Source organism: Primulina huaijiensis, chromosome 8 (genome assembly GCF_012295235.1).
Source record: "Primulina huaijiensis isolate GDHJ02 chromosome 8, ASM1229523v2, whole genome shotgun sequence".
In the NCBI taxonomy this organism is placed as follows: Eukaryota; Viridiplantae; Streptophyta; class Magnoliopsida; order Lamiales; family Gesneriaceae; genus Primulina; species Primulina huaijiensis.
This window is the reverse complement of record NC_133313.1, coordinates 21,264,415-21,278,373: the sequence shown is the minus strand read 5'-3', so window position 1 is coordinate 21,278,373 and position 13,959 is coordinate 21,264,415. Positions and strand designations below refer to the sequence as shown.

The 13,959-nt window shown below is 30.7% G+C and overlaps 2 protein-coding genes across 2 annotated transcripts; one reads left to right on the top strand and one right to left on the bottom strand.

Moving 5' to 3' along the window:
* Positions 1 to 625: 625 nt before the first annotated feature.
* LOC140982658 (uncharacterized) lies at positions 626 to 1,736 on the top strand. Its single transcript, XM_073449290.1, has one exon. It carries the CDS (start codon positions 718 to 720, stop codon positions 1,489 to 1,491), a length of 774 nt encoding a protein of 257 aa, XP_073305391.1. The 5' UTR covers positions 626 to 717; the 3' UTR covers positions 1,492 to 1,736.
* Positions 1,737 to 11,209: 9,473 nt separating this feature from the next.
* LOC140982171 (uncharacterized) lies at positions 11,210 to 11,776 on the bottom strand. The gene has a single exon (XM_073448588.1). The coding sequence runs from the start codon at positions 11,774 to 11,776 to the stop codon at positions 11,210 to 11,212; it is 567 nt and encodes a 188-aa protein (XP_073304689.1).
* Between the last annotated feature and the right edge of the window lie 2,183 nt (positions 11,777 to 13,959).

Below are 13,959 nucleotides of genomic sequence, written 5' to 3'. Positions count from 1 at the left end.
AACCAAATAACTTTCGATTTTAACATTTATATCCGAATTATAAAATTCGATTTTCAGTTTGATTCAGTATTTGATTTTTTCGGTTTGGATTTTCGATTTTTCACGAAGTTTGAACACCCCTACATAATTTTATTAAAACAGAAGGTGTGAACTAACTGATGGAATTGTCCACATTCTACCGTGTTATTAATTTAAACTGAAGGGTGAATTAGGAATTCAGTTAAAAGAGCGGACTATCAGTAATTAAATCTATTTTAGGATTAACTACTTGAGGTATACTATTATGAAAATATGATTAACATTGCTTTAAGTAATAAAAAGATACTAAAAATATGACTAACATTGCTTTAAGTAATAAAAAGATAGTAAAAATATGAAAAATTGAACATTAAAAATAGTTAAAATCACTATGGTATATTTGATTTTCTATATGTAGTATTTTAATCTGTAATATGTAAAATTGTCATATTTTTTAAATATTTAATCGATTATATATAATTTAATGGATATTATTATCACACGATTAAAATTTACTTAAAATTACTATCACATTTGATAGTAATTTGAAATCAAATTGTCAAATAAATTTCTCGCTCCGGCCAAAGTCTTATTCTAACAATATATTCTGAAACCTTTTTTTAAACTTCTATTATTATAACAAAGGAGGCCCTAACCTTTTACTTAAGTATATCATTTATTCATCATATATTATTTGTCATGAATGTTCTACCAGAACCCGAAGCAGGCTCAAATGCCACAACATCCACAGTCTCCGCCGTCGAACAGACTTCACAGCCGGAGGCCTCTACACAATCACAGGAAGGAACGGGAGAAAGAAGAAGATACAGAGGTGTTCGGCAAAGACCCTGGGGCAAATGGGCAGCAGAAATACGAGACCCGCAAAAGGCCGCCAGAGTCTGGCTCGGCACCTTTGAAACAGCAGAAGACGCCGCCCGAGCCTACGATGAGGCAGCGTTTCGCTTTAGAGGTAACCGAGCTAAACTCAACTTCCCAGAAAACGTCAGAATCTTGCCACCATCCCAACCTACACAAGTCACTATATCCGCCCCTACTCAGCCATTCGCCACGGCGGCTCCTCCCCCACGACCACCGTCTGAAATTTTCCAAACGACAGATAGAGACTACTGGGAATACTCGCAGTTGCTTCAGACTGGCGGAAATTTTCAAACACAGCAACCAACGACTTTGTTTGAACACATGATGCATAATGCATCAATTGCTGATTGGTATTTGTCGAACTCAATGAACATAATACCGACAGATACTTTTACATCATCTTCGCAGGCTCCATTTATTTCTTCGTCCCTCGCATCTTCTTCTTCAACTTCTTCTTCATATCCTCTGCAATTTTCCAGCGGCGAAACGATACGTTTCCAGCCACAAGGAGATACTCAGCAGAACCAAGGGAGCAGCTCGAATTTTCCAGCGCCGCCGTGGACCTCCGGGCAGTATCCTCCGCCATCTTCTTGATTCTATATGATTTTTTTTTTCACTTTTTGGGTTTTTGGAGATTTATTATATGCATGCACACATTCCATGAATGTGATATTTTTTTTCGTACACGACGTACGTAGCGACTGGTTAAGATTATACACACATCGAAGTCTTTTCATTTATCTCAATTTATTTTATTAGGGTGCATAAATATTTTTAAATTTGTAATATGCAATTTGAATATTTTTTCAATATAATTGGATGAATAACATGTAAATATAAAGCGCATTGATCATATCGTACAATTCTGGTTTTCGTCTGTTCTAGATTTGTGTTCTCTCTCTTAGATTTAGCTTGCAATCTTGGATTATATTAAATTATAAACACAAATTTAGATCACGTAAAATACCAAGACAGAGTCGTTTGAAAACAATGCGCATGCAAGAGTTCTTTAAGTTCGAGGTTTGCGTGTCAAAGTGGATTTTGCTTCGTCACCCATGCCACTTTCACTTCACTTAAATACTATAATATACAGGGATATAAAGTATCACTAAAATGCTTGAATTTTTATTGACAAGAGTCAAATTATTTAAAAATATGTACTTTGTAATGTAACGATGATGTAAATTTTACGACCAATTCGAAGATAGTTAAAAATCGTTTAAAAAATAAATAATATTTATGATTTTTAATATATTGCTACTAAATACTATTTTGACTTAACAATATTGCTAAAAGGCACTGTTAAGTCAAAATAGTATTTAAGTAGCAATATATTCAATTAAATATGTTTAGATATTTAATTGAATAAGGTATAATTTTTATTTGGAATACATAAAAATACATGAACTTCACATGTCCAAATGAATTTTGAATTATTGAATTTTTATTTGGCTCGTTTAAGATTGTTTAAGCTCGAGCTCGATTCGAGCTTCTATTATCAGGCTCGAGCTCGGTTTGTATTGAAATTACTAATCTCGAGAAAAGTTCGAGCTCGACTCGTTAAAAGCTCGTTTATCATGTTAATCAAGCCTGGCTTGAGCTTGATTCGTTAATAGCTCGCTTATCATGTTTAACAAACTTGGCTTGAGCTCGGCTCGTTTTCGAGCTCACAAAGCATAGAATTGAGCTCGAGTTTGAGCTTGATTCGAGTTTGTTAAAAATTAAATATATCTATGAACTAAAAATCAGGCATAAAAATATAAATTTATTCATAAATAATCAAAACGACAAAAATAACAACTACAAAAAATATAAACTCATTATATTATTGAACATCGCAAAATAATACATCTAGCATCCAAATAAAAAATATTCGTCATTGTGGGGACCCGGACGCTAATCATCTTCTTAATCGTCATTGGGATAATTGGATCAAATTAATTAATTAATCTGGGTCTAAATTTTTTTTTTATACAGTGCGGAACGTAATGAAATTCATCTAATATATATATCAGTATAACAGTACGAGTATTGTACAACATACAACCATTTAAAACTCAGGTTCAACAACTAATTATCAAGTGTTCAAACCCTATTTACATTAATGTCCGTAGTCTCCACTCTAATCACGATCTCTCCTCATCTCCTCAACCCTGATCATGTCCCACATGTTGCCATGCACACATACAAACACGACAACAGCCGGATAATTCCGGTGAGAAATACATCCCAGTATAACTCAACAAAACATGCAATCATATAATCGATAGAAACGCATGAAATAGATATCAAGAACATGTATCAAATCTGAACACATGAATCAATATAAACCTGTAAATAAACTCGTGACTCCACATCTCAGACTAGACTCATTCCTAGTCTAGGGATCCCGGTTTACCAGACGTTGGCATACTATATCGAATCTCAGCAATAAAAGTAACTCCACTCCTAAGCCAACATCGATATAAACCAAACATCCAGTGTCTTGACCTATCCGTCAAATACTTTGGCACATCCGCCAATTACTCCTCTGTGACAATGTGCAATGGGCCAGTGACTACTCTATCACAATCTGGCACCTCTGTCACAAGATCAATCGTTTAAATCATTCGTTTTATAAATCAATAGAACAAGCATATCAATGCAATAAATTCAAATAACTGAAAACCATAGCAAATAAGTATGTGGTTTAGGGAAACTCAAGTTCTAACTCACTTGAGTCATTCTTCCCGGTTTAACATTGATTTATACCTTTCTTTTTTCAGGGTTCAGCTTTGTTCTGTCTTTAAAATCTTCAATACCAATCTGGAATGACATTCGAGAAGTACCATATCAATATACAACTCAAATCACGACATGATTGATCAATCTCAATCTTATCAAATTCTGACGGCATAACGGTACAATCTCGACATACCCTCGGCAACTCAATATCAATAAACAATCTCAGCAACTTATAATCTCAACAAATACAATCATAATTCCACAATCTCATAATCGATATCAATACAACTCATAATCTTAACAATAACAGATCATAATCTTAAAGCTGTACAATCTCAATCATATCAATTCTGAACATCATAACAATTGCATAAACAGTCTGTTCTTCGATCTGACTTCAAATATATACTGATCTGTATATCCAGAACACATAATAATAGTCAAATCACAATTCTTCCAATATCATAATTTCAAATCATATCAGAAATCAATAAAACTTACGTTCTGTTGTAGCTGTTGACAAGAGAAGTACAGAACCGTGCTCGGATTGAAATTCTGATAGACGGATCGTACAAAATCAAATTCTAAGAAAAATTGAAGCTTGAAGGAATTTGCTCTGGAGAACTCTCGGTTTCTTCCTTCTGAATTGTGAAGGAGATTGCAAATATATATACTTCAATGCATAGCACGCCAAGTGTCCCATCAAATATCATTAATTGCATGTTAGCCCCTGAAATCTTCACTATTTGCAATTTGGTCCTCACAACTCTTTTTAATTCAATATCAATCCTATAGAATTGTAAAACCATGGAATATGACTCAGCATTCCAAAATTCATAAATTAAATAATCTCGGATTAACATGATAAAATCTCGGGCCTTACAGTCATACACTGATATCACCATATAAATAACATTGCAATAACTTCACTCCTTTAATACTCCATTCGATGTGTTCCAAATAAATTTTATTTTTTAATCAATATAAATTCATTATATTCAATTTAATATAATATTTTAAGATAATAATTTGTAAAGTTATTCAACGTGAATATGACTTGGTGATATAAATTTTTTGGAGAAAAAATAATAAATTGGTGTAATTCTGTTAATTTATTATGTTTTAAAGAATATTTAGTATCATGATATGCAAGTAAGATAAAAAAAAATGTAATTGTGACAATGTGGTGTAAATTCATCTTTTTTTTCAACTATGTTTTGTGTTTAATTCATTCCAATGACATTAGTAATAATATTTTTATTTGTCAACTCAACAAATGATCCAAGTTCGAGCTTACGAGTCACCTAAACGAGTCGAGCTCGAGCTCAAGTTCGAGTTTACGAGCCACCTATACAAGCCGAGCTCGAGCTCGCGAGCCTATTATCAAACATGTTTGCAAGCTCACGAGCCGAATATCCTTAGGCTTGAGCTTGGTTTGATTAAATTTTCGAGCTCGAAATCTAGCTTGAGCTTGGTTTGATATGATTAACAAACGAATTCAAACGAGCTTTTTATCGAGCCGAGCTTCGAATAGCTCGCAAAAAGTTTGGTTCATTTACATCCCTAAGTAGAAGTGAGTGAATTTTAGTATATATCAAACTAATGAATTAGAAAAAAATTAAAAATTAAAACTACACAATTAGCATATAGAGATAATTTGTTAATTTCAAAGATGTGACATTTAATAGTTTCCAAAGACAAATAGAATAAATTAGAAGGCAAAAACTTGTGTGAAACGGTCTCACGGGTCGTATTTTGCATGTGAGACGAGTATCTTATATATTTGAGACATCCATGAAAAAATATTAATTTTGAGTAGGTCTCTTGTGAGACGGTCTCATGAATCTTTATCTGTAAGACGGGTCAACTCTACTGATATTCACAATAAAAAATAATAATCTTAGCATAAAAAGAAATATTTTTTCATGGATGACCCAAATAAGAGATCTGTATCACAAAATACGACCCGTGAGACCGTCTCATACAAGTTTTTGTCATTACTTTTTATGCTAAGAGTATTATTTTTTATTATGAATATCGACAGGGTTGAACCATCTCACAGATAAAGATTCGTGAGACCGTCTTACAAGATACCTATTCTAAATACAATTACCTAGGCAAAATAATTTTAAAATATAATAACGTGCATGTGTAACTAATGGAAAAATGATAAATTAGTTTTACCACTTTCTGTTTTTTTTCTATATCTTTGTCATTTTTTTATTTCTTTTCGTTATTTAGAAATTTAGTCATTTTTACTCAATTTTTATTATGGTTGCTGAATTGATATTTTTCCTTCATGATATGTAAATTTTGAATATGAGTTTTACCACATCATACATAATTTGAAGTTCGTATTTATTGGATCATGATTAATTTTCATTTTTTCTTATTTGGGTTATTGGATAATTTCTTAAATGAAGATTAGAAGCCGATCGAATCCGCGCATTTCTTGTAAAAGAACTTCTCCTATCTCAGAAAATTGAGGAATTTTTTTAAAGAAAAATAGACATTTGTTTGTAACTCCACATAAATGTCGATGCATAAAGGAGGAAGAGGTGCTCAATTTCACTCCAATAAAAACTGATGTGTGTGTTATAACATTCTACACGTTGCGTGTGTGATGTGGAAAAACCTACCATTCAAATTTATTTCATCAAAAAAAATATTACTTCTGCAATTGCGGTGGAAATTTGATAAAAAAAATCAAATATCTAAATAATAAAAAATATCTTACTTAAATTTTAAAAATAACAAAGATATCGAACCAAAAATCGAAATCTCACGCGAGGCCCTTTCCGCCTCCCTTTTAGGTGCAGGTTACAAGGTAGCTGACAAATTTATAGCATCAATTTATCAATTTTTCCTCAAATTAAACATCAATTCATACATGAAGACGCTGAAAATTTTACCACAAACGTCTTTTTTTTATATATAGGTCATCTTTAATCAATATGTTCATTTTCATGTTTCAAATTTTAAAAATTAAAAATTCAACATTTTGACAAACAAAATTAACAAAATTGAGAAACATGTTGACATAGTAGCTGTGCTGGGGACCCTCTTTTTTTTAATTAAAAAAAAACTAAATATATATAAAGTGAAGTAAGAGATGAAGCCAAATTCTGGACAAATTGATTATAATTTTGAAATGATTTAATAAATCCATGAATGCAGATAATTATATAGTTAAAAAAGAAAAGATAAATAACATTTTTCGCAAATACCAGTAATTTTCACACTACATCTAGAGTGATTGCTTCTTACAAGTCGGATTATTTTGAAATTTAACATCCTTTTCTCATGTGTTTGAAATATATCCTCATAATTTGTACAATGTTTTAGCTTTTTACACGTGATCTCAATCCTAGAACAAAGTCAATATTATAAAATATTTCCTAAATATCGGTTGCTAATTTCGCATCCAATATCTAAATTATGAAATTAATAATTTCTGTCAGTTTTGATAGGAAAAGGTTTTAGAAGTGTGTATAATTTTATTGAAAAGTTATACATATTTTAGATATATTTAAAATGGGAAAGTTATATCCTTGATCATGCATGTCACGACCTGAGCCCGGTCCCGCGTCCGCGTCTGCGTGACTGCACAATGGGCTCCTATAGCAGCTACTTCGTATTCGTCCTCGTTTTACGAAAATGATTAACCAAGTTGTTATAGAAGTCCATTGTAAGCCACTATAAACTCATTTTAAATATTTGATTTTTTTGATGTGAGAGAAGGGTATCACAATGTAATTTGTAATTTTTTCACTGATGATCATGCTAATAATAAATTTGTATTTTTAGCCATATAATTTATATTTATTTTTATTTTTTGATCATGTTACGATGAATTTCTATTTTTAATACTGTAATTTGTATTTTTTTTTCCAGTTTAGGTCTTATCATGATCGGAGCTCATCTTGTTTGAAATTACAAAAAAAAAACATACAAATTAAATGACAAAAAAAAAAAAACAATATATATTTGATCATCTGGTTCAATTCAGAAGCACATAATTCACGCAAATTAATAGATAAAATTATTATTATATGAAAATATTCAAAGACTAGTTTACATAATTGATCATCAGAGATAATCCGAAGGAAGACGGTCGACGGTATTGAATCCAACTTCTCCAATCAGTAAGAGAAAGTCATTCCCTTTCGAAATGGCATCATCTCTAACGTTCTTGGAACTCATAGCATCTCGGCATTCATCTATATTATCTGTATACCCAACTTTAATGTCGTAGGTTGCTGTGTCGTACTCCCCTTCTTTAACTTCACCCAGAGCACTTACAAATGACCAACCAAAGTGTTCGTATCCACTGTCACATTGTTGCAATACATATTTGTAATCTGGTTTTAATCCGCGCCTTTTGAGCAACTTTTGCACATAAGACCGTGTCTTCGTTGCATTNCAATTATATATATATATATATATATATATATATATATAATCGTGTGGGATTATGTGCGCCATGGGATTATCTATTTTGGAATACGTTATTAATTGTAACATTCAGCAATTAATTAATTGCAATTTTAAGAAATCCGTGAATCAGATATTGGATGGTTAAAAAAAGAATGCAGATATAAGAGATATTATAAGATTTGATATCAAATTTACATCATATTTGGTTAATTATACATGCAAAATAAAATGAGTGACTTCATATTACCATAACTTTGGTTACAGTTTTGAATAGCACAAAAATTCTTGTGAAATCGTCTCACAAATCAATTTTATATATAAGACGGATCTCAAACTCAATCTAACTCATGAAAAAATTTCACTTTTCATATCAAAAATATTTTTTTATAGTAAATTTGTATTGAGTCCACTTATCGCACCTATAATCTCACGTATATAAATATGTGACATCATCTCACAAAAAACTTAATTCATCGAAATATAACGAGTAGGTCTCTTGTGAGACGGTCTCACGAATCTTTATCTGTGAGACGGGTCAACCATACCAATATTCACACTAAAAAGTAATACTCTTAGCAAAAAAAGTAATACTTTTTCATGGATGACCCAAATAAGAGATCCGTATCACAAAATACGATCCGTGATACCGTCTCATACAAGTTTTTACCTTAACATAATAGGCAGTAGCTATTGATTGCGATATTTTATTAAAATAAAAATGTGAACTAACTACCGTGTTATTATTTTAAACTGAAGGGTGAATTAGGAATTCAGTTAAAAGAGAGGACTCTCAGTAAAATTTTTGGATATGGAAATTAAATCTATTTTAGGATTAAGTACTTGAGGTATACTATGAAAATATGATTAAAATTGCTTCAACACTAAAAAAAAGCCAAACAACAACAGTTAAAACCCGTTGTCGTAGCCATTTTAAAAACGTTGTTAAAGCCCCTGTGGTTAAAGGATGCGCTCAAAGACAACGGTTTTATCCGTTGTTGTAGACACATTTTGTGACGGTTTTTCAAAAACTGTCGCCAATAAAATTAGCGACGGATTTGTGTCAAACCGTCGCTAAAAATTCGCGACAGTTAGTTCATGAAGTCCGTCGCTAATTTTAGCGACGGTTATTTTATGATTTCTCTCGCTAATATTTTCAGTAAAATAAAAAAAATTACTTTTAATAATTTAATAAATTTATAAAAACTTATAATTTGAATAGGCTAACAATATTCAAGATCTTAACTAAAACTTAAAAATTTATAAAAGAATAAAGGGAAAAAATTTACTTGAAATCGAAACTAAAATCGTGTAAGAAGAAAAATTTTAAGTGTTTTGAAATGGTCTGTGTTAAAATGGACCGAATGGACGGGTATTTATAGATAATTTGCGACGATTTTTGTATAAACCGTCGCTAGTAGCGACGGTTTAGCCAAGAGCCGTCGTATTTTTAAAATTTGCGACAATTTTTTTAAAACTGTCATTATACGTAGCGACGGGTTTGATAAAACCGTCGCTAACTAAATGTAGCGACGGTAATTTAAAACATGTGACAGATTTAATCAAACACGTCGCTAAATAAAGCGACGGATTTCATACCGTCGCTAAATTTAGCGACAATTTAAGAAAAATTGTCGCTATTTTTAAATTAGCGACTGTTTTACAAAATTGTCGCTAACGTTAGCGACAGTTTCAGCAAACCCGTTACTAAATACGTTGTAAACCACTTCTTTCAACAACGGTTTTCTAAAATTGTTGTCGATTGTAAAAAAAAAACGCTAATAGACAACAGTTCTATAAACCGTTGTCTTTGACCATAAAAAACGCTCAAAGACAACGGTTTTATAGAACCGTTATCATTGACCCTAAAAATCGTTGTTTTTGACCCCCAAAAGACAATGGTTTTCACATAAAACCGTTGTCTTTTGCTTAAAAAACGCACCTACGACAACGGTTTTCACTAAAACCGTTGTTAAAAAGCATACGACAACGGTTTTGACAACGGTTTTAGTAAAAACCGTTGTCAAAACCGTTGTCGTAGGTGCGTTGTTGATTTTAAATTTTCTTGTAGTGTAAGTAATAAAAAGATACTAAAAATATGAAAAAAAAAATAAAAAATAAAAATAGTTAAAAATACTATGGTATATTTGATTTTCTATATGTAGTATTTTAATTTGTAATATGTAAAATTGTCATATTTTTAAATTTTTTAATCTATTATATATAATTTAATCGATATTATTATCACACGATTAAAATTTACTTAAAATGCATTCACATTTGATAGTAATTTGAGATCAAATTTGTCAAGTATAAAAATTTTCTATTTTTGCTTAAAAAAATATCAATTCAAATCTAAATAATTATTAAAACTTTTAAAAATAATCATGAAAATATTTAAAGAAGGAAATTTATCAATACATGTGTGTGTGGTCTATAATTTTTTCAATGGATCTCACAAATAGTAATAAATCATTATCTTTAAATATATCATTAAGATAATGTCTGTAAAGATGAAATGTTCCACAATTAAGACACAAACCTGACAAATCAGGTCCCAAAGTTAACTCATTATTGTTCACTGATTCATTAACAATAGGGCGTAGTTGAGAATTTTTAATCTGGTGTGCAAAAAAAAAAATGTTTCAAAATATATATGGATACATAAAAAATAAAAAAGTATGAAAGATGTTAATATAAAAATTAGTTGAATAAGATTTTGACCAAAAAAATGTCAATATTTCCTCATTTTGTCTTATTAAAATTTAATAAAAATAAACATTATTTTACATCTTCAACGTTTAGTCCCGTAAATTGATATGTTTTGGTTTAATCATATAATTTCTCAAAATTTGGTTTTCATTCAATAATTTATATTTTTTTTCGAAACTAATAAATTCATCGAATATGGTAATTTATTTAGCACTGATTCTATCTTAAGCGACATATGAAGAATAATCATATTACTCAAATTAAATTAAAATTAATTTGATTAAAACACATGGAAAAATAAAACAATACGACCTCAATACTTCAAAATAGAACAAAAAATTTGTCGTTTCCATTTATTTTTTTTTATATAGAACTGGTGCATTACTTCCAGCAGAAGTTTTCCCAAATTTTATATATATAATCTACGAATGGAATTCAATCATCAAGTTATCAGACGATCCACGGTCTGGAATGCAACATCTGCAAACATAAGCATAAGCTCATTCCCTTTCGAAATCACAGCATCTTTAACTTTCCTGGAACTCTGAGCATTTCGACACTGGTTTATATCATCTGTGTACCCAGCTTTAAGATTATAAGCCGCTGAGAGGTAGTCTTCATATTTTACTGTATCCAAAGCATTTCGAAAATGCACAAGATAAAGTTCATATGCAGCGTTACACTGTTGCAGTACGTAACCATAATCAGGTGTTCTCCCGGGCTGTTTCTGCAACTTTCGCACGTACCACTGTGTTTTCTTTGCTTTTGAAAGCCCGGCCTCGGTTATAGCAATCGCTATACTCGTCAGATCGGAAGCTGATACGACACGAGGTTCGGAGTTGAGAATCTCGACGCAGAGATTGAAGTCAATGGGCAATTCTCTACCGACACACACATCTTTAATAAGGGACGATGCGGGAGCGATGCTAGCAACTTTTGGCACCGAGGAGGAAATAACAATTGCCCATGCGAGAAAGGTTATGCCTATTGAAACAACCAAACAAGCCATTTTTTTGTTTCAGTGTTGATACTGATTGAACTGTACGATATGCATGGGATTACATATTTACATATATATTGCAAAAAACAAATTATGCACAAAATAAGATGAAGTGTATAAATTATGTTAATTTTGAAATGTTTCAATACATCCATGAATGATTCGAAAAAGAAAGTAAATATTAAAATAATTATTAGATTGGATGTCGAATTTACATGACTTCATACTTGGTTATAATTTCATTTGTTATATATAATAAAACGGGATTATCAATTTTGGTATAGCATCATGTTATATTTAGTACTTAATAATTGATTGTAATTTTGAAATGATTTGAGGAATCCACGATTGCAGGATATCTGATGGTTGAAAAAGAATGTAGATATAGGGGATATTATCAGATTTGTTATCAAACTTGCATCATATTTGGTTTGACTTTGACAGAATAAGTAACTGCGGATTACTATATCCATGATTTGAAAATTGGATTATGCATGTTTCTAAATTTTTATTTCACCTTTATATATACTTTATATATAGTAGTTCCTTTTATGGTAACTAACCTGATATTTTTAAATATTAAATTTAATTTTCAATGAAAAATTACAATTTTGATCATATATGTTTGTTTTTCTTTGATTTTATTCTAATATATAGTTGATTTTCAGTATTAGCCTCATACTTCTTATTTTTGATTATTTTAATAATTGTTTTTGCTGGAGTGTTGATGTGCGATTGTACACGTCGATACTATATTGATATTACATCCACGTCATATTAGTACCACATCAATTTTACGGTGAAAAATAACTAGAATTGCAAAAAAATACATAAAGTTAAAAAAATCTAGAATTGCAAAAAATAATGAATATTAACCCCAAATAATAATTTAAAATAGATTATATTTTTAAAATATTGTTTATGATCTATTGATAGGCTCATAATAGTTGTATTTTATTGTTGTCATATCTCTCATTGTTACCACTTCCAACGTGCTTAATTGACACATTTTTGTGTGATTTTATTGTAGGTGGAAGTTTTCTGCTCTTGCGATAAATCTAGGCTAAAAAGGATGATTTTATATCACAATTAAAGTTGCCGATTTGATCTTAGTGTAAGACGTAGAGCAGAAAAATTCAGAAGATGTTTTTGGATAAGGCGTGACCACGCCTTATGACTACTCATCGGCTGCCTAGTGAGAGTTGAGGAATATTCATATCAAGGAATAAATAGAAGATAGAGTTTTTTCCATAACAAAACTCTATATTCTTAGTAGGATATTTTCTAATATCTTTTATTTTTTAGTAATTAGGTTTAAATTTAGATATTTGGGCTTTTATACCTTTTTGGACCCAAAAATGAAAACAATTCCTTTCTTCCCTACACTACAAAAACGTTCAACAAGGCAGCAGAGAAAAAAATTATCAAACCAATCACCACTCTACAACTCAAGAAGAGAGAAGAAGAAAAGGGCTCAAGAATTTCTCACCTCCTTTCCACACCTTTAGGCTAAGTTTTATTTTTGATTCAAGGGATATTGTTACTATTTCGATTTATCACTGTGAGGCTTTTTGCACTTTAATTTAATATTCGTGTTTTGTTCAAGTATTTGTTGATTTATGATTTATTTATATGAAAGTTGTATATCGATTAATCTGACAATTTAATTTGATATATAATTTTCTACTGCTAACCATGAATTCAGTGATCCGTAATTGTCATGAACGATTGGTACATGAGTAGCGATAGATTAGGTGTGTTGTGCTATCATAATATATTTAATCTAAATAAATCAACGAAACTCGATCTATCAATTGCAGCTATCTCGATTGTTAGATTTAGGATTAACTGTTTTCACAAAACGAAAATGCTATTTTTAATTAATATGGAACGCTATCGTGCCCAGTTAATTATTAATAAGTTTTGACTGGATGCTGGGTTTGGTCAATTAAATTAGGAAAACACAAGAATTTTAGCGGCTATCCCTATCATTCTAAGGTTAATTGCTTGTAACTGCATGAATAAATTATATGTTAGCCGATGAACAGTGATATAATTGAATAGTAAAAATCCCTTGAATCGAGCTTGGTAATATTAATTTACATTTCATTAGTTATTCATCTTGATTAGTTATTTCTTCTTGCATGTTAAATTTAGTTTAGCATTTTATTAAATTCATATAAAAAAATCCC

Coding starts and splice junctions, on each gene's coding strand:
- LOC140982171 (XM_073448588.1), bottom strand. CDS start 11,776: ATGGCTTGTTTGGTTGTTTCAATAGGCATAACCTTTCTCGCATGGGCA.
- LOC140982658 (XM_073449290.1), top strand. CDS start 718: ATGAATGTTCTACCAGAACCCGAAGCAGGCTCAAATGCCACAACATCC.